This window comes from Antedon mediterranea, chromosome 2 (assembly GCF_964355755.1).
Source record: "Antedon mediterranea chromosome 2, ecAntMedi1.1, whole genome shotgun sequence".
NCBI classification, from domain to species: domain Eukaryota; kingdom Metazoa; phylum Echinodermata; class Crinoidea; order Comatulida; family Antedonidae; genus Antedon; species Antedon mediterranea.
Genome location: NC_092671.1, coordinates 8,806,084 through 8,825,983, shown reverse-complemented (window position 1 = coordinate 8,825,983; position 19,900 = coordinate 8,806,084). Strand labels below are relative to the sequence as shown.

At 33.6% G+C, this 19,900-nt stretch overlaps 2 protein-coding genes across 2 annotated transcripts; both read left to right on the top strand.

Annotated features, from left to right (window-relative positions):
• The first annotated feature begins 336 nt into the window (after positions 1-336).
• On the top strand, positions 337-9,618 carry LOC140039588 (uncharacterized). Its single transcript, XM_072085204.1, has 5 exons — positions 337-535; positions 4,614-5,088; positions 5,571-5,779; positions 7,513-7,653; positions 8,356-9,618. The coding sequence occupies exons 2-5, from the start codon at positions 4,809-4,811 to the stop codon at positions 8,641-8,643; spliced, it is 918 nt and encodes a 305-aa protein (XP_071941305.1). The 5' UTR covers positions 337-535; positions 4,614-4,808; the 3' UTR covers positions 8,644-9,618.
• Positions 9,619-10,131: 513 nt separating this feature from the next.
• LOC140040278 (uncharacterized) lies at positions 10,132-19,515 on the top strand. Its single transcript, XM_072086078.1, has 18 exons — positions 10,132-10,223; positions 10,705-10,819; positions 11,113-11,186; positions 11,444-11,573; positions 11,823-11,988; positions 12,626-12,681; positions 12,964-13,018; positions 13,191-13,246; positions 13,698-13,752; positions 13,949-14,004; positions 14,107-14,161; positions 14,658-14,891; positions 15,235-15,296; positions 15,620-15,706; positions 15,848-16,151; positions 16,488-16,574; positions 17,541-17,596; positions 17,898-19,515. Exons 2-18 carry the CDS (start codon positions 10,730-10,732, stop codon positions 17,976-17,978), a joined length of 1,704 nt encoding a protein of 567 aa, XP_071942179.1. The 5' UTR covers positions 10,132-10,223; positions 10,705-10,729; the 3' UTR covers positions 17,979-19,515.
• Positions 19,516-19,900: the final 385 nt, after the last annotated feature.

The window sequence follows — 19,900 nt, the reverse complement described above, 5'->3', positions numbered from 1 at the left end:
GCATCTTTGTTAGAGGAATGAATGCATCATGGGCCTACATCTCATTTTATAAACGTAACTATTTATGAATCTTCGGTGGCTCCCAATTGTTTCCAAATTGTTTCGCCATTATTTCAGTCGGTATTACTAGTCTCAAGTACCGCTTTCGTATAAATCAATGTTTTATTCGTCACCTAGTTTATATAGCAGCCTAGTAATTACTTCATACATCGACATTTTTGAAAAATGAATCTGAATTACTATTTTGTATGTCTTTTTTCAGGGCATTTAAATTAACTTTGTGTGGGAATAGTTTGACGCGTACGACGTTTCATAATAAAAATAATAGTTCGCCCTCTATGTTGCTGGGAACGAGGGATTGGAGAGCGAGACGAGTACGTAACGACGGTCGACAAAACACACGAGAGAGACGGCGGTGGTGGAGCGGGGGACACCTGACGTACGACCGAGGAAGAGTTAGGCTAGACCTTACGGGAAAAAAGAAGCCTACGAAACGAGAGAGGAGGCATCATTCCACCGTTATTATTATTGAATGGTAGGACTACTGTTAAGTGTGTAGCTAGTAGGACGTAGATCGGCCCATGCAATGTGGGCGGCCCACATGCACTGCAGCCTCTAAATCGCAAAGTCGCCCCATACAAAGTCGCCCCATCGCAAAGTCGCCCCAAAACAAAGTCGCCCCGACACAGGCGCCCCATCGCAAAGTCGCCCCATCACAAAGTCGCCCCAACGCAAAGTCGCCCCATCGCAAAGTCGCCCCATCACAAAGTCGCCCCAACGCAAAGTCGCCCCAAAACGTTAAAAAATAGTTTACAAGTGCGTAAAATGTCGCAATCATACACAAAATAACACGGAACGTGTAGGCATAAAAAGGGGAAGCCCCGCCATGTAGTCTCAGGTCACACGATCGGCACGCACCCCATCATCAGAGAGGAAGCCCCCGACTAATCCTTCCGCGGTCGCACTAACGTGCTAGCTTACCAGAGGGAAACCCCCATAATTACTCCGCCGTTGTCGTCGTACTGCAACGCACCATCTGAAGATGGGGAAACCCCGCCGGAGTTTTACGATGATATCAGTCGCGTTCGAAATCGGTCGCGTTTAAATTTGGTCGCGATAAAATAATGTTATACGATCTAGATTATTTTTACTTTGGTCGATGAATATGTATTATTATTATTAGGCCTATATTAATAATTGTAAACATAGTTTAAGATTATAATATTATCCAGCATAATGTCATTTAACAGTACATAATTATTTAAATGTGAAATATTTTATAGGAAACGTAGGCTACGTCTGTGTCTTTTATTTTATATGCAACAAATTACGTAAAACAATTTATTTATAAACATTCAGTTTACTATTATATACATAGTATTACGTAATGAACATTGATTGTAAGCCTGGAAAGGCAATCCCATCATTATATCCATTATAAAATTGCATCATATCACCACTATATGTCGTAAATGATGACGTGCGTGTGTGTATTCGTCGTACGTCCGTGTACGTATTATTCCGTGCCTCTTCACTGTCTTGTTTAATTTAAAATTAAATAAATACCCGATATGAGGATATTTATTAGGCATGATAATTAGAATGTTCTAGGCCTAACCAAAGGGGTTGAAAAGAATTTCTTCAGTAAAATGATCATTGTGCTGTTGAATAAAAGGCGACTCGCCATCTGAAACATTCTCTGAAACCAATCGGAGCTGCGCCTTCTGGTATCTGTTTCCTCACAGCTGCTACGTCTTTCTGCTGACCGTCGGGGATTCCCCTTTTTAAAAAACACGCACACGATACTGTACGATGGTTTTTCCATGGTCAAAATGTAGCGTTTTAATTTTACTAAAATACCTGCATGTAAAACAATCATATCGGCGATGAAATCCTTTTTTTTTTATTTCTTTATTTTGAAAAGTCATTATAAAATTAAGACATATAACTTGTCAATAAATGCAAAATGATCAATAAGTAGCCTATAACACTCATTGTCTTACAACACTGTTATTGTTTTAACTACTGTAAATCTATACGAAGGCCTAGGCTACTACACATTATACATTTATTATATTATCCTAAAAAATTAGCTTATCCTAAAAAATTAGCTGGTATCCACGCGTAGGTTGAAGAAAGATTCGTAATTGTGGCTCTGGTAACTAATTTTAAAATCATATTAAATTAACATTTTCGAAACTATAAATCAGGGATAATCTTTTTAGAACTTTCAAACAAGGGACTATTTTTTTAATGATTTTTAAAAAGCACATCACTCCAAAACCTGTAAAATAAAAATTAAAACACAAATTATGTATATAGGATAAACATTATACTGTATACGACATTTAGCGCGACCAAAGTAACAACGCAATCAATATCAAACGCAACCAATATGATTAAAACCGTGGGAGACTTTGCGATGGGGCGACTTTGCGTTGGGGCGACTTTGCGATGGGGCGAATTTGCGATGGGGCGACTTTGTAATGGGGCGACTTTGCAATGGGGCGACTGTGCCGGGGCGACTTTGTTTTGGGGCGACTTTGCGATGGGGCAACTTTGTATTGGGCGACTTTGTATGGGGCGACTTTGCGATGGGGCGACTTGACTGGATCCCCCTCTAACTAGCCTAACTTATAACTAAGAAGGCGACTACTAGAGTAGACTGAGGCCTATTTGTGATTCCTGTTTGAAAAATCCTTTTTTCTCCGCTGGCTGGTGCACCAGCAGAGGTCATATTATTATTAATTACTATTACTAATCTACGCCAGGCCCAGGTATGTATACTGTGTAATAATAATATAGGCCTAGGCCTATTTTATATAGGGTCCAGTATTGCCTGGTATGGTACGGTTTTATTTTAATAAAATAAACCCTACCGATATTTATGATAAAAAATGTTAACCAAAAATTACTAATCTACTGCTGGGCGTAGATTAGTATGACTGCACCCCTGTCCTGTCTGTATTGTATCGTATGTGCACAGACAGTGGCAACTATCCAAACAAACATATAGAATATTATAGATTCAGAAGGTAATAATAAATAGCGTACATTCAAAAATTTATAATCGTTTAAAATTATACACACATTTAAATTAAATTTATCTAGCAATAAAAAGTAAACAGTTGTACAGTATACCATCTACACTACAGTAGAGCACTTGGGTACAATTTATAATAAAGTTACTAAATTTGTATTAGGATTTATATAATTAAATTCAATTTTAACTAAATAATGCACTTGTCAATTGTATGACCCACTATACGACCCCCGGGAGAGGTGCGTCATGAGTGCGTCATTTACAAATAATTACTGACGCAGGGGTGCGTCAAAAAACCTAGATGGTACGTCACATCAATGAACAAGGTGTGTCAATGTCCGTCACTTTACCACCCACCATATCATAAACAACATGGTCACAGTGCGTCAAAATGGGTGCGTCATGGTCACCTAAAGGTAAGTCACCTTTTTGACACACGGGTGCGTCATGGTATTCAAAAGTATGACGCACATCGGACAAATGACGCACCTCTCCCGGGGGTCGTATAGTGGGTCATACAATTGACAAGTGCATAACTCTCCAATGTATTAGATTTTGTTTGGGGAAAAGTCCTTCAAATTCACATAAAACTAGTATTGTACGTCTACTCCATGACCTTTGAGTTTTTTTTTTATTACATAATGATTGATTTAAACTTGGATAAATTGTTACTGTTTACTTTCATTCCTGTTTCTTGGTACTGTAATTGTTATACCAGGACCTTGTAAGTCCATGGTAATACTAATCATAGTATTCACATCCGTTCACTAATGATATAGTTTCACTTTCTTTCCTGTTACTTCTAGTATTTATTATTATTTATTGGTTTCCATTGATATGGTTTACAAATTCAAAGATAATAAATATACTGTGAAAGGCAAGTGTTATCCTGATGAATTAGGTCTTCCAATCCTGTTGGATATCAGGATTTGTTCTACAAAAAAAAGTTCAACTTTCAAAAACTTGATGTAAGGCTTGTGTGTTCTTTGAATAGATACAGTATATTTTGGACATTCTATCACACTACTGTAAATTACAATCCTCAGCCTGGCCCTAAAAAAAATGATGACATGATCAGAAACATTTTTTTTTTCAACTTTAATGTATACTGTATATAAATTTATTGTGATTAATTTCTGGCTGTTTTACTTCCAACGTTTGATTTAGGTTTTTGCTTTTATTTTGTGTCTCTATTGAGATTCAGCCATGGACCTATTATAGGTTCATGATCCAGCCACTGATACCCACAGGCTCACAGCACAGTAATTTACCTTTAGATTTATATTTTAATTAAAATATAATACTAAATAGAAGCTTCTGTCTTCTGCTATGATATGAACATTTGGGTTTTTACATTGTTAAGTCATCAGCTAATTACATTAATCACATTTTAATTAGAGATATTATTAATGCTTTATTTCATCATATATTTATTGAAATTTAACAATCATTGAACACACAAACAATTTATTGGTTCCTGTTTACACATCAGATTTATAACCTTGCAATTACATTGTTAAATATAATCATATCCTGATTAGTGACAGTACTTCCTTATACTTTATTTTAGGTTTAAATGCTTACTTGCAATATCTGTCCATGCTGTCGCTCAACAGAAGATTCTAGGAGAAATCCAAGCATTACTAACATTTAACAAACTACAAGGTTTTGTTCTCCAACTAAAAAAGCTTTGTTTGTCCCGCCAGCAGCATAATTGTGTTTAATACCATTTACTGAACTTGGTTTATTTGCCACTGTCATCACTATGGCGTCTTACGTGATGGCAATCGATGCGGATCATGATGCCTTCCTTGAGGAAACGCAAAACTTGGTGCTTAAGATGCTTGGAGTGGTGCCGTCAGAATTAGAATTTGACAATGATGATGATTTTGAAGTTGATCAGATAGTGATCGGAAAGTTTCAAAGTATAGGATTTGCCACGCCTCAGGTTGAGATGGTTTCTGAAAAAATTTGCCTTGATTGTTTTGAAGCAGACGATCTGGAGACGGATGCGTTATCTGTACCGTTGGAAGAGGATACACCCGGTAAGTTTCTTTTGTTTATTTCAGCATGTGAAAAAGAATCAGAAATAAACCAAGGTTACTGTCTAGGATGATTAAATAAAAATTATTAGTGATTATGAAATTAACCTAAACCCCTTGCGTTACTAAGCAAGCACTGTTCTTTATTAACTGTATATATTTAATTAAGGTATTTGTTATGTTAGTGGATGTGATAGTATGTTAAAATCAACTTTACGTTAAACGAGGGGGCGGAGATGAAATTAAGGCCAGCCTTAATGACTAATATTCATACCCATCACAAAATCTCCTTTTTACAATATGATAATTTATTAGGATTGCATATTTTTCACATTAAGTATTTGTATACTGTAGTATTTGTTTAAGTTTGTATTGTAATACATTGGAAAATGAACTTGAAACAACCCAATTATTTCTGCCTATTTCCGTATTAATTATTTATTGTATTAACATTGCTTATTCTCATTTTTTAAATATTTATTAAGTGCTCGCTGCACGAGTAGACTTAACAGAGGAAGAACGTAGAGTAGAAGAGGCTGTAGAAAAATTGGAAAAAATGGCTCAGCAGATATTAAGCATGTACAAAGATGATTTTGATAAACTTGAAGCAGATTTAGAATCCAACGGAAGCTACACATCATTTAGTTCATTCATGCAAAAAATTATACCATCAAGCAATCCCATGTGGTATAAGGTATAGTGATTTTGGTAGAATCAAAGATCTTAAGCTATGTCATTGTCTACACTAACAAACGTTATGTGACAAAAAAATGTGATGTGCCCAATGGTAGTGATATGTCCAAATATGGTAGTGATATCATCATGTCCATATATGGGCACATTACATTCTTTTTTCACATAAAGTTTGATAGTGTAGACAGTGCTTTATACTGAAAAAACAGGAAAAGCTGCTATATTATTTCCTATATTGTCAGTGTGAGATCTTTGGTAGTATTTAGAAACACACAATAGGGAGGTTTCGCAACCTTACGAATACGGAAACGTCATACATTTGTGAAACTTTTGAGCTGATCCCCATTTCATATTCGTAAAGCGTATTCGTGTTGACGAATATCACCAGTCATATTCGTAACTACTGTACAAAACGAGTATAGTTTTTGATCTATTTTGCACATTTTGCATTTGAATTAGGAATGATTCATGATTATAATATAATTATAGATTTATTGAAAGTAATTTACTAAAGTAATTTACTAAAATGCCAGGTCAATTTTGATAAATAGCAGTTTTTAAAGTCCTCACTCGCTTTGATGTTACGCTAGGCCTAGGCAGCCAAGTACCAAGCAACACGTACCTCGTACCGCAGTCATATTTTGGACGCGCCTCAATATTTCGTTGCCATGCGAAACAGATTTTTTTATGGCTTACGAATACGTGTGCGTGACGTATCCGTTTTCGTATTCGTAAGATTGCGAAACCTCTCTATTAATAGATGATTAGCAGAAAACCATTCATTGCAAAATCCAAATTAACTGGCTGTAAATTTTGAGGTGAGCTTCAGTAATCTTTAATATGCCACTGTGAACACACATTTCTGTCATCAGTTAATATTCATTACTCTACAAAATTGAAAAACTGCCTGCAAATTACTTAAATAATTCATAACCATTCTCATTATTATTAACTTAATATTTAATAATAATTTATGTCATATTCCATTTCAAATTGTGTCTATATTAACTCTGTTGATATAAAGTTTGTGGTACACCACATATATTTAGTTCGGAAAAGAACTGTTACGTTTCTCAACTCAATAAAATACTGTATGCATTGTGTAACGCAAACTTTATATCAACATTCGATTTTGCCATGCGAACCTTAAAACAATATATTAACTCTCTAAGATAATATTAAAACCATTTTTAAACTTTAATTTTGCAAAAATAAAACTGAAACTCATTCGTCCGGCGCACCCATTGTTACGTCATTCCTGGAATGGACTGGCATGCCTTACTGGTTTTGCCACGCTGATTGATGTTTTGATTTACCGACTGACCATCTTGATTTTTATCCGTCACAACATACGTGTCAGCAACATAGCTTTTTGGCTGATGCTTTTGGTTGTATTTTTTTTTTTACTATTTCGAGTATTCATATTGTAAGGATTACTGAAAGCATTTATAAATAAACTACTGAGAACCAATAATTGCTAAATTCTTGTCTGGTAAGATGAAAAAAGGAAAACAAATTTTATCCCAGAGTACTCAGTCTCAGACCATGTTATTTGCTCACGTCCATGTTAGGCTAAACTACACATTATAATCGATACCATACTAAATCATTTTATCACCCATGAAGTATAATCACCACCATAAATTGTTAAAATTAAAAAAACGTGTCTACAGTAGCCTACGTTGATAGTGGGTTTATTGTTCTGTGATTAATAAAGCGTTTTATATCTATTAGGTATCTATGCTGTTTGGTGTGTCCCGTTACTTAGTGAAGAGTAACAAGGAGAAAGCTAAACAAGTGTCTGGAATCACTTCATTTACTGTTGAATACATTAAAAATAATTTTGCAGATTACATCATTGAAAATGGAGGATGGGTATGTATTTATTTCAATTTCATTTTTTTTCGGAAATATCATCGATATTAATAAACTTATAAACAGAAAAAGAAAAATCCTAAACTATAGAATGCTTCTCCATCTACAATACATTTTGGAGTTATGGAGCATATGTTTGCAAACACAAGCAACAAGGATGTTACCACTATTCAACATGTTCAATAAACATTGCACTGGCACTACTACTTCTGGAGACATTAAGTATACGGCGCAGAGCATTATTGTAACATACATTAAGAGATCTAATATTCTTCATACGATAGTTACACCAAAGAAATTTAGAAAAGGAGCAGCGTATATTGTTTAAAAACCACATTAACGTATGGCAACAAAATGATAACAGTGTTAGAGAGTTTGTGTGGACATTGAACTGATTGTAGCTAGATGTGTTTACCAATACTGTATGTGCATCATGATTTGTATTTAAAATAGGAGCCAGTGCGCGTGATCGCTTATGGTGACATCTATCTGAATGCAATTGGTCGTGATTAAACATTTCCCAGTCATTTGTGTTTAGTTCTCTTCAGTTCCAGAAAAGTAGAACATTATTTGGACATATTTTGTGCAACTTTTCTTTGAGTTGCTGCCAATTGCATTAAGTTGAATATAAGCCCACCTTAAGTATATACTGTAGTTTAGTGTGTAATTATCTGACAGTTATTAATTTTTTTAAAATCCCAGGATTCATTTGCAAGTGTTGGGTTACAGGAAATCGAAGGTGAAATGTTTTGTGAGATTTCAAGTATGGAAAAAGCTGCATTTGAAAACATTCTGCCATCACAAGTACCAAATGAAACCAAAACAGATGGCAAACCAGAAGAAGGAAGTGAAAGAGAGGAAGATCAGGAGGCAGCTGCTGGAGACACCAATGGAGCTGCAGGATCAAGTCTTTTTGAGTTAACCCCGTTTGTAATCACAGCCTCAGCTGCTGCTGCCGCTGCAGTGGCGTACGCTGTGATGAAAACCTGAAATTTCAATTTGAAATGTTTTATTGATAAATAAATTAAAGTGGAATTTAATTAACTAATAAGAAGACATCGAATACCTCATATGGCAACCAATTGACTTAAGACACATTCAGTAGAAAATGTGTCAGAAATTAAGTTGTACCATTTTATGTGGGTGAATTCATACTTTCAAAAAAACAGTGAACGTGAAAGTAAGAATGGGTTGGCTTATGACAAATTATAAATATGTAATCATAACATGATGAGAGCTTCTGTATCAGATCATGGAGTAAAGATCAAATTTGTTACATAACTTTCAAGTTTAAGAATCTGTGACGATACTATTCTTTCATAAATGCACAGCAATATTTGCTGGTTAAACTTGAGTAGGTCAGAGTTCGTTGACAGCAATTGTTGCTGGTTTCACTTGAACTTGAATACATCATGATGTTCACTTCAGATCATAGTTCATCAGTTTTTACTAATATCAAAAGGATAAAAATATCAATATTTAAATTATTAAATATTACATATTTTAATGTAATACAGTATTTATAAACTATATTTTGGCTAATGATAGAAAATGATATTGGTAAATAATAGTCAATTTTACTGTATTTACATACTACATTTTTATATTTTAGTTTAGTCACAAAATAAAGGTTCTAAATAAATCATGGAGTACTTCCAATTAGTCATTAACAATTAAGGTCTTGCAATTATATTATATTATGTGTGTGTGTGAATATTCATGATATATGCCATCTCTAGCCCACCACTTCTAGAATGTTTACATTACCTACTGTTCAGAGTTACAGTGTTCTAAAAAACAGTATTTTATGATTAGAATTTTGTAACAATAGTAGTACTGGTATATATATTTAGTGTGATGTGTATAAATATAATGATGTTAACTTTTTTATATATTTGTATATAATTCTGATTTATAATTGTATATTTAAAGACTATACAATACAGTATATCATAATATTTTATTAGGACTAACATATATTAATTTTAATAATATTGAATTTTTACTTTAGTCTATTTATATAATATTAATATAAATATATATTTTGCTTTGACTATAAATGACTGTATTGATAACATTAATTAATAAAATATGTATGTATGAAAGTTTGCATGATGAAATATTAAACTAATACGGTGCATTACTCATAGTTGATGTTGTCTAGTTATTTAATCTTATTTTCTTCTATCTGTGGTTGTGCTTCTGCATTATCCTAACGCGCCACTGTCAAGGTGTTTCTCTCTTTATTTAAATTTCTCCAGAAAACGTTGAAAGCTTTTTTGTTTAAACATTTGTTTCATTTCATTATGAAGAAAAATGTCAATAATAATCATACTATACAGTATAAAGTCCATTATTAAGATCAATTTATTATTTGTTTGTTTTTTCGTGCGAAATAACCATACTAACCACGAAAGTACAGAACTTTTGATAGGCCAGATTGAGTTTACTGCGTAGCCGGTGGGAGGGGCTTAAACAAACCAGGAAGTGGTTGGTGTTGTCTCCTTTCGCGGAAGTGGTAATCTCTGTAGCCTAGCCTGACTTGTTTGCAAGATTATTCCAAAAATAAGGTAATTATTGTTAATATATACATACGCACCTAAATTCATATGCACTTAGTAATGTATCAGCAACGTTTTTAGGCATTGTAGTACGCTAGGGCCTCAGCTTTCAGAGCCTGTAAATCTAAGCCTAGAATACTGTCCGTAATTGACCTTGCTTGCATGGATTTCGTCCCGTGAATAAATTGCCCTAAGTCTCTAGTGTCAGGGCCTAGCAATTTAGTGTCAACAAGGCGTATGTATGAACTCACACTGCATATCTAATTATCTTCATATTATCGGGCTAAGGCCTAAAGTTAAATCTTTTAAGATGTGCATAAAACAAATAATTGTATTTATTAATATTAAAAATTAAGCACCTTCCTTCTTTTTAAAATACAGTAGAGTAGCCTATAAGGCCTATAGTATAGTAGTTAGTAGTAGTACAGTATAATTAATTACTGTGGTTAGACAGTGTTATTATTCATGTGTTGTTTTGTATAAATAACAGCCATTGGATATTGTAAAAACACACCATGTCTATGTGGCGATCCCAGACGGTTTCAGCTGCGAACGTAGCAGGGGATGATGCAGATGATGATTGGGAAACTGATCCAGATTTTGTGGTAATCTTCATTTTGATCATTATTAGACACATTTCATATAAAATATTGTGACTTAATTGTTTATTTCGTGCGTAGCTTACCTGGATAAACCGAAAAAGAAATTTCATGTCAGTTTATCCAGGTAAGTAATCAATTTTAATATAAAGTATTGATTTGCTATTGCTACCTAATTCACTTTTTTATAAATGACAAGATATTTTATTTTTAAAAGCTAAATATTTGAAACGATGTTTACTTTTTTTATTGTATCTTATCTAAAAAATAATTAGAAATCTATGTTTTGATATTTATAGAATGACATTACAGAAGAGGAACAGCGATGGGGAGCTAAGACTGTCGAGGGTTCTGGTCGCCAAGGTGCAGTGGAGTAAGTCTGTAGTTCAGTTCCATGTCTGCCAACTTTAGTGCTCACACATTAGGTCTTTTCAGTTCCATTTACTTCTGTTCAGTTGCTCAAAAGTCCTTTCGCAACTAGTTCCTTTCAGTTTAGTTGAGTTGCTTTCTGTTCTTGGTCTCAATATTCTTGGACATGGTCATAGTTGCTATACTACTGTATTTTATTTTCAATTTTTTCACAGTAACACCTTATTAATAGGCAAGTTTTTTTATTATTTTATTTTATAGCATTAAGAAACTTCGTGAAGAAGTTCGTGCCGATGATACAAATTTTAAAAAGAATCAATTTGAATCTGGACCAAAAGCTTCTTATGGGTATGGAGGTCAGTTTGGTGTCCAAAAGGACAGAATGGACAAGGTTAGTTAGTACATTAGTTGATTTTTCCATTGTTTGAGTCGGTCCATACATTAATTAAAAATGTACTTACTTAACGCCGTGATGCAGAATAAGCAACCACTGTGCTTATTTCTGATTTGAAGTTTCTCCAAAATATTTTATCAGATGCTATGTTCTATATTTTCTGTAGGTTTTAAATAAAAATGTATATGCAGTACTATAAGTGCTATTATTGCTAATAGGAATTGTTGATTAAATGTTAACTTTCAGAGTGCTGTAGGTCATGAACATGTAGAGAAGCTACAACAGCATGCATCACAAAAAGATTATGCTAAGGGGTTTGGTGGTAAATACGGTGTACAACAAGATCGCAAAGATAAATCAGCAGTTGGGTTTGAATATGAAGGAAAAGTTGATAAACATGCTTCACAAAAAGGTATTTATTGCAGGAAAGACCAAGTAAACTGGAGATACAAGCATTTCTAAAGCTCTGTCTAGGCTATTAAACTTTATGGGATAAAAAAATGTGATGTGCCCATATATAAACAAGATGACATTATATCACAATCACATATTTAGGGACATCACACTTTTTTTAGTAATAGTTTGATAGTGTAGACACGCTTTAGGCCAAATTGTTAATGTCCCAGTTGATATTTGTTTTTTTTTTCCACCACACACATTATGTAAAGCATAATTTTTGTTTTGACTGCTGAACACATGAGCAAAGGACGTATTTAGATGATCCATTATAGTTAGCAAGGAGTAAGATTGCACTGTGGGCAGCATATTTTACTGTTTACCAATTGACTCTGTAGCAACCTATCACACCAGCTATCAAGTCGAAAAATCATTCTCAAATGTTTCTGTACAGAGTGTCTTTTAGACCAAATAGCTGCACATTTGCATCGTTAACCATAAAAATGAAAGGCCAATAACATAAACTTTCATTTCGATCCTATTATAGCTTACTGTACATACAGTTGTCTAATTTGTAAATCTGAAACCAAATTATCAGCGGTGATGCATAGTATCATAATTTTATCAACTTTCAATTATTATACCACATTTAGATTACTCAAAGGGATTTGGTGGCAAATACGGTGTACAAAAAGATAGGGTTGATGAGGTATGGTGTATTATTTCAATATAGATTTATAAATTATTTATTTCATCAATTGTTAACAATATTCAATCCTATGTTGGTTACTATTCATGTTTCCCAGAAAATACAATACAGTGTAGCCATGTAATATATTGTCATGTTTATCATATTTAATAAATGGTGTAGTTTAAACTTCTGAAATGATATATGTAATGTTTTATTTCAATTTATTAAATGATTTTTAGTCATATCTTTGCAATTTATAATTACATATTTGCATTTAAAATTATTTGTCTTTTTTTTTAGTCAGCGCTTGGGTTTGATCATCAAGAAAAGCTTTCACAGCATGACTCACAAAAAGGTACTAAAATTATAGAGTTATTAAACATGGGCATTCTTGCAAATATTATCATCATATCATCGCATGTTAAACTTTATCTACATATAAGAACATAAAAACCAACCACAATGACAAAATTTAACACACCCTTGCTTTTGTTTAGTTTAATTTCCTTTCATTATTAAATTTCTAGATTATTCCAAAGGATTTGGTGGAAAATTTGGCGTCCAGAAAGACAGGGTTGATAAGGTAAATGGTAAAATAACTGTGCTTTGTTGTATCATGATTAAGTAATCTGTGTACAAAGAACTTATAACACAAGAATCTCCTGTTCTTCAATTTGCATTCAAAACACAGTATCGGAAGTACAGGGTTAAAAGGTCAAACTGGGCGACGCCATTTCACAGGATGGAGCAGCGCCCCCTCCAAACTAGGAAGTCAATTACTCTACCCCCCTAGAGTATTAGCAGATCCCCTCTATGATTTTGACTTTCTAATTTGATGCGGGCGCCCTACTCCATGGCTCACAATGGCGCCACCCATAGCTCTATTCTATCCCACAATGCCTTTCGAAATTGTTACGCGCTTCGGACGAACAGGAGATTCTTGTGTTATAAGTTCTTTGTCTGTGTACGAGAGTTTCAGAAAGCATTATATTAATGTTTTGTTTATATTTATTTTTATTTATTATTTCTTGTAGTCTGCACTTGGTTTTGATCATCAAGAGAAGCTAGCTAAACATGATTCACAAAAAGGTGAGAAATATAAAATATTTTGGTCATTTTTTATGTAAATTTCTATACACATGAGTGAAGCAACAATGTCTACAAAAGATTATATTGAATGATGATTGGAAAAGGCTTTCATTTTATAGTTTATTGTATACTTTAATAGTTCTAATAGTACTGTACCATTGTTAATAGTATTCTTTCTTTATTTCCTCAATTCCAGATTATGCTACAGGATTTGGTGGAAAATATGGTGTACAAAAAGATAGGTTTGACAAGGTGAGATATCTTTTGTAATAATTTCATATGCATAATGTGTCATTTATATCCATCTTTTGGGTTAAAATCTATTAATAAACCAATTTCTACATTTATTTTTAGAATGCTGTTGGTTTTGAACATCAAGAAAAGCTTTCAAAACATGATTCCCAAAAAGGTATGACTGATTTTTATCATAATGTTTTTTAACTACCTAATGTAACTGTGGCAAACAATTAAAAAAAAAGACAGAGGCTCAAGAAATAGAATAATAACCATACTGCCTGGTTGATCCCATCCGCTAAATTGTCTAACCAACCCCCTGGGACTATACTATGACATACGGTAACATATTTTGGTGAAGGATACATGTTATACGATGTCTTTTAACAATATGAAGCGCACAGAGGCTTTATGCATTAAGTGCTTGAAAGTCCAAATTTATTTATTTGTGATGTGCCCAAATATGGTAGTGATATTCTTAAATTATGGTAGTGATATGACATCATCATGTCCATATATGGGCACATCAAATTTGTTGTCACATAAAGTTTGATTGTGTTGACAGAGCTTAAGCTGTTTCCCTAATAGCTGGATTGGATGGAATGAGCAAGAAGAGGCTATTTAACAAAATATTTAATGTTTTATCTTATTTGATATTAATCATTCGTCAGATTATGCAACTGGTTTTGGTGGTAAATATGGAGTACAAAAAGATCGAATGGATCAATCCGCTCACACATTTGAAGACCAAGAAAAACTTTCTGTGCATTCATCGCAAGTTGACATGAAGAAAGGTTTTGGCGGTAAATTTGGCGTTGATAAAAATAACCAGGACACAAATGCAGGGAACTTTGATGACATGGCTGGACCAAAATCTTCTTACCAAAGAACAAGGACTGACCCTAGTAAGTGTCTTCATATTGTGAGGGTGTGGAGCTAATCTGAAAATATATTTGGTTTAAAAACACCAAAGCATGCTTACAAGCTATTTTGTATTATTATATTATCTTGTCCTTATTGTTTAAAGGTTTTGTAATTTTGGATAAACACTAGTAAAATAAGGTTTCCAAGAATAAATGTTACATTATCACTGAAGAGAGTTGTACTGTAACAACGTCAAGACAATTTATATCCATTTGGAACCACATGGTTTACCACTAACCTTACTTTACTAATACAAATCTGTTCCAGGTTATTCTACATTGATTTCTATATAAATATTAATACTATATGCATTATATATTATAGAGCCAAGTGGTGCTGGAAACCTGCGGGCAAGGTTTGAGAACATGGCTAAAGCAGAAGAAGAGGTAAATTCATAATCTTTATTGTTTATTGTTCCACTCCTGAAATATCTAGTCTAGAGCATTCATGTCTTCAACGACTTCAGGAATGACAGTAGTGTTATCATATAAACATATGCCCTATTACATTGTTGATATAATTGAATAATTAATTTGTAACAATAAAGTTGATGAATTCTGGGATAATGAGAAAAAGCCGTCCCAACTGAGATTCAAACCCGGAACCTTCTTCTTGATATGCAGATGTCCTAACCATTAGACGATTGTGTATTCTGTGCCTGTTGATCTATATAAACCATATGAAATTTATTTGGATTATTGCTTTTAAGGAGGGGAAGAAACGAGCAGATGAAGAACGAGCTAGAAGACAAGCAAGGGAAGAGAAAGAAAGGCAGGAATCCAAGAAGGTGGAAGAGGTATGATTTCTTATTAGTTGTTTGCCTTGGCTCTTAAGCACAAACTGGGCTCAAGAATATACTACAGCAAACAAAACAGTATGCATGCCAACATTTTTCTGTAGTTTTATTCTATTACCTGAATTTTCTTTTTGTCTTCAGACACGACAGAGAGAACTAATGGCAAAACGAAAAGCAGAAGAACCAGAGCCAGAACCGGAACCTGAAACAGAACCAGAACCGGAACCTGAACCAGAACCAGAGCAACAATATGAACCAAAACCAGAGGAAGATGAACCAGTAGAACCAGAAAGACCACCACCACTGCCTATAAAAGAACCTGAAGAACTAACATATGGTAATATTGACCAAGATCAACCTCCTGAAGATGTTTATGAAGATACAGAGATGGAGACACCAAATGCAGCAGACTCACAACAAACATATGAAGAGTTTGGCCAAGAAGGTAATACAGTCAACTCTTTCCTCTTTCTCTCCTCTCTCAAAATTTAGTTTTTAGCCTCCCCAAAGAGAATTAAAATTTCAACTGCTACCATCCCATGTTTATTTCTCATGGTTCTGTAAAAAAAAATTCAAATCAAGTGAGTTTTCTGACTTAGAACTATCCAATGGTGCTGTGTGTCTAACATGTAAAGAAAGATTCTTCCAGAGCCAATGTCCAATACCACTGAAAGTTTGATCTCCCCAGCTATATTTTCTTCTAGAAATTTGCAAGAGAATATCTCAGTTTCAATTTCTTCGATTTTATATTTGTTTTAAACTTATTATTACTTGTATTTAGATCAACCACAAGAAGACCCATATGATGACCTTAATACACCTGCAGAGACTGGAGGTATAGCAGATGCCTTATATGATTATCAAGCAAGTAAGTCAAGAACAATTTGAAGATGATTGTAATACTATTTATAAATATGCTCAGTATTTTCTTCCTTTACTCTTTTATACTGGAAAGCCTGCTCAGTAGTATTTTTTTATTTTTTTTGTATTTTGTATTAATATTTGTCCTCAGTGAGGAAATTCGGATTAGGCCCTCCACGGACCCACGGCAGCCAGCAGTGCAGCGCCTACCAGATTAGGCAATGAGCGTAAAGCATCTTGCCTAAGGATGCAATTAGTATGGTACAGATAACCTCGAACCCATGCCTATCACATGCTAGTCCGATATTACCATTACACCATCACTCTCCAGTATATACAGCACCCGCCACGATTTCTAGACGGTCTCCCATCCAGAACGCAACCGGGCCCAACGTTGCTTAACTTCGGTGATCTGACGAGAACCGGTGTTTCAACGCAGTATGGCCGTATAGTAGTAAACTACTGTTCTACCACAGGGCCTAGTATGTGTGGTTGACAATGGCTGTGTTTGTACTAGTACACCGGAGTAACCCCCTACTCATCTCGAAGGATGTACTAGGTTCTTTAAAGTGACATGAGCTAGATGTGTACACTGGACATACGGTTTATAGTTATCCGAGAAGACTCGTTCTACCACAAGAACCATGGAGCGAGTTAGCCTCGAACCCTTGCTGATGTTATGGCTATGTTATTACGGTTCCACTGCCTTAACCGCTTGGCCACTCATTGAAATTATTGGTTGACATAGTGACAATTACTTTATGTCGTGATAGTTTTATACGTTTACTATTTCAATTTTTGTTTGTCTTCATTCATTCATTTCCTTTATTTCGGTTAGTACATTATACAAAATTTCACCAGGAAATTAACAATAGCATCTTCCACCAAAACAACCTAAAATAACAATTTGTACCATATCTTGTACTTATACTTGGCAAAGAATTGTTTAGATTGCATTCTTTTATTTATTCAGCCGATGATGATGAGATTTCCTTTGATCCTGGTGATGTTATAACAAATATTGAACAAGTGAGTAGGAAATTATTATTATTGTTATTCAGCATTAATAGTGTAATTTTAATAAATTGTGCAATCTTGTTTGTGTTATAGTATTTTTAAATTAAAATTTGCCATACACAATGTAAATGCTAAAGCAGTGAGGTGAGGCAAGGGTGACACAAAAATAAGTATAAGTAATCACAGTGATTTGTTCATCCCTAGACAATTTGCTTTGAGTAATGATACCTAGGTGTAAAGAAGGTGTCATTAGCCAACAATTATAGCTTTGTGGTCACAGATATATTAAAATTAATCAATTAATTTCTACTAGGTTGATGAAGGATGGTGGAGGGGTGAGTGCCGTGGAATTGTTGGACTGTTTCCTGCAAATTATGTAGAACTTAGGGAGTGAAGATGTACAGGACTAGGCACAGATTCAATTACCATGGAAACTACAAACTAAAGCAATTTGTTTTAGCAGTATGATGCCCTCCATGCCAATGAACTTTGTATTGAATTACTATGTACAGAGTTAGGAAATTCAATTGTTGTTATATTGTTTATTTGATCAAGTTATAATTCTATAATCTTAATTTCAGATCTACAGCTCTGTGTATATTATCAAACTAGTTTTACTAAAAAAGTGTGATGTGCCCAAATATAGTAATGATATACCCAAATAGTGATATGTCCATATATGGACTCATCACATTTTGTTTTGTCACATAAAGTTTGATAGCGTAGACAGAGCTTAAGGAATGGTATAAATAAGTAAAATTTTAAAACTTTAATGCAAGCAAATAATGTGGAATGACTATTTGAAAAAATAATGTTTTTAAAGACTCGGTCTTTATAATTGTTGCCTTACAAGTATGTTAGACTTTACATAACCAGAGCTTATGCAACACAATGATTTGGATGCATAATGCAGCTGGTAGCTAAGACTAGACGTAAGTCTGTATGTCTGGCCTTAAAATACAACATTAGAGTAATAAAAGTGGGCTTGAATTATGCATGATATTTAATTGATCAATGTTATGTTATCATATTATTTCGTTTAATATCCAATAATTTAGGACATCCCTAGAAACTATAACAGTTACTTTGGATGGAATATATACTTTGTCTTAACATTTAGTTGACATCAATTAAAATATATATATAATTTTTAAAGTTGGCACAAAAACTTAATAAATATAAATTACATTTATTATTTACTTTTATTATTAAAATACTGTATTTAATTTCTTTATTATTTTTCATGAAATATATGGGTAAGAATTTTTGGAAAGTAGTAAACATTTGGTTTTAAAGATTTTTCTCACTCCCCATTTACTTCCACTCCCATCCAAGTTTCTACTTTCATTTAAGTATAATTGCGGACAAAATTAGCCTAAAAATAGAATAATTTTTCACAATAGATCTATGTATTAAATTACATTTATAGAATTGATGATATTATTTTTACTTGAAAACCACCTGCTTCGCATTTATTTAATGTCTCATGTTCATTTATAGGAAACTAGTATAAAGATCAAATTATAATATTATATTATAATGTTCTTTAAATTTGTTATTTTAGCGATGTAATGTCCCTGAAAGAGACTAACTGTTCCATTTGATATGTTTTATTTTGACAATAACACTATCTGATTATTTTTTTAGGATAATACTTAAAAATGGATTATAATATGTAATGATAAAATGTTGATATTTGATAATGAAACAATAGCTAACGGTAGTTCAATTAGTCTTCCGTTTTGGCATGGTTAAATTTGTACAGAGATAATGTACTGATATTATTTCCTCCTATGTTTACTATAATATTGTTGTCCAAATTTACATAAAAAGAATCTATATATATATTTTGGACATCTAATCATTTCTTCTATCTGTTCTTTTATATAAACATAGATTTTTATATTGTTGATAATTTTTTCCTCAATAAATCTTAACTAATTTCGAAAAATGTGTTTTTGTTTTACTGAATTTGCGAAAAATAAAGAGGTGTGGAAAATTATTATGCACACTTGGTTTTTAAAGAATACTTTCAACCAATCAAATTCATCGATTAATTGAAAAAAATGACCTTCATTGACATTGTCATGACGTTGTTCGCGCGACGTGACACAGCAGAGAGTGGGAGGAGACATAGCACACACACAGCGAGTCAACCACCGAGGCTGCAGACAACATCTTATGCGAGGGATTTTTGAATCAAATCGAAATAAACTAGCCTAGGCCTAGGTTAAGTAAGGCGCTCTTTTAAATATTTTGTATAATTTATTTATTTGTTAGGTAAAGAAATACTGTAAAGCAAATACCATTCATAAC

Coding starts and splice junctions, on each gene's coding strand:
- LOC140039588 (XM_072085204.1), top strand. CDS start 4,809: ATGGCGTCTTACGTGATGGCAATCGATGCGGATCATGATGCCTTCCTT. Junction 5,089..5,570: donor GTTGGAAGAGGATACACCCG/GTAAGTTTCTTT, acceptor ATATTTATTAAG/TGCTCGCTGCACGAGTAGAC. Junction 7,654..8,355: donor TCATTGAAAATGGAGGATGG/GTATGTATTTAT, acceptor TTAAAATCCCAG/GATTCATTTGCAAGTGTTGG.
- LOC140040278 (XM_072086078.1), top strand. CDS start 10,730: ATGTCTATGTGGCGATCCCAGACGGTTTCAGCTGCGAACGTAGCAGGG. Junction 11,989..12,625: donor TAAACATGCTTCACAAAAAG/GTATTTATTGCA, acceptor TACCACATTTAG/ATTACTCAAAGGGATTTGGT. Junction 16,575..17,540: donor CTTATATGATTATCAAGCAA/GTAAGTCAAGAA, acceptor TTATTTATTCAG/CCGATGATGATGAGATTTCC.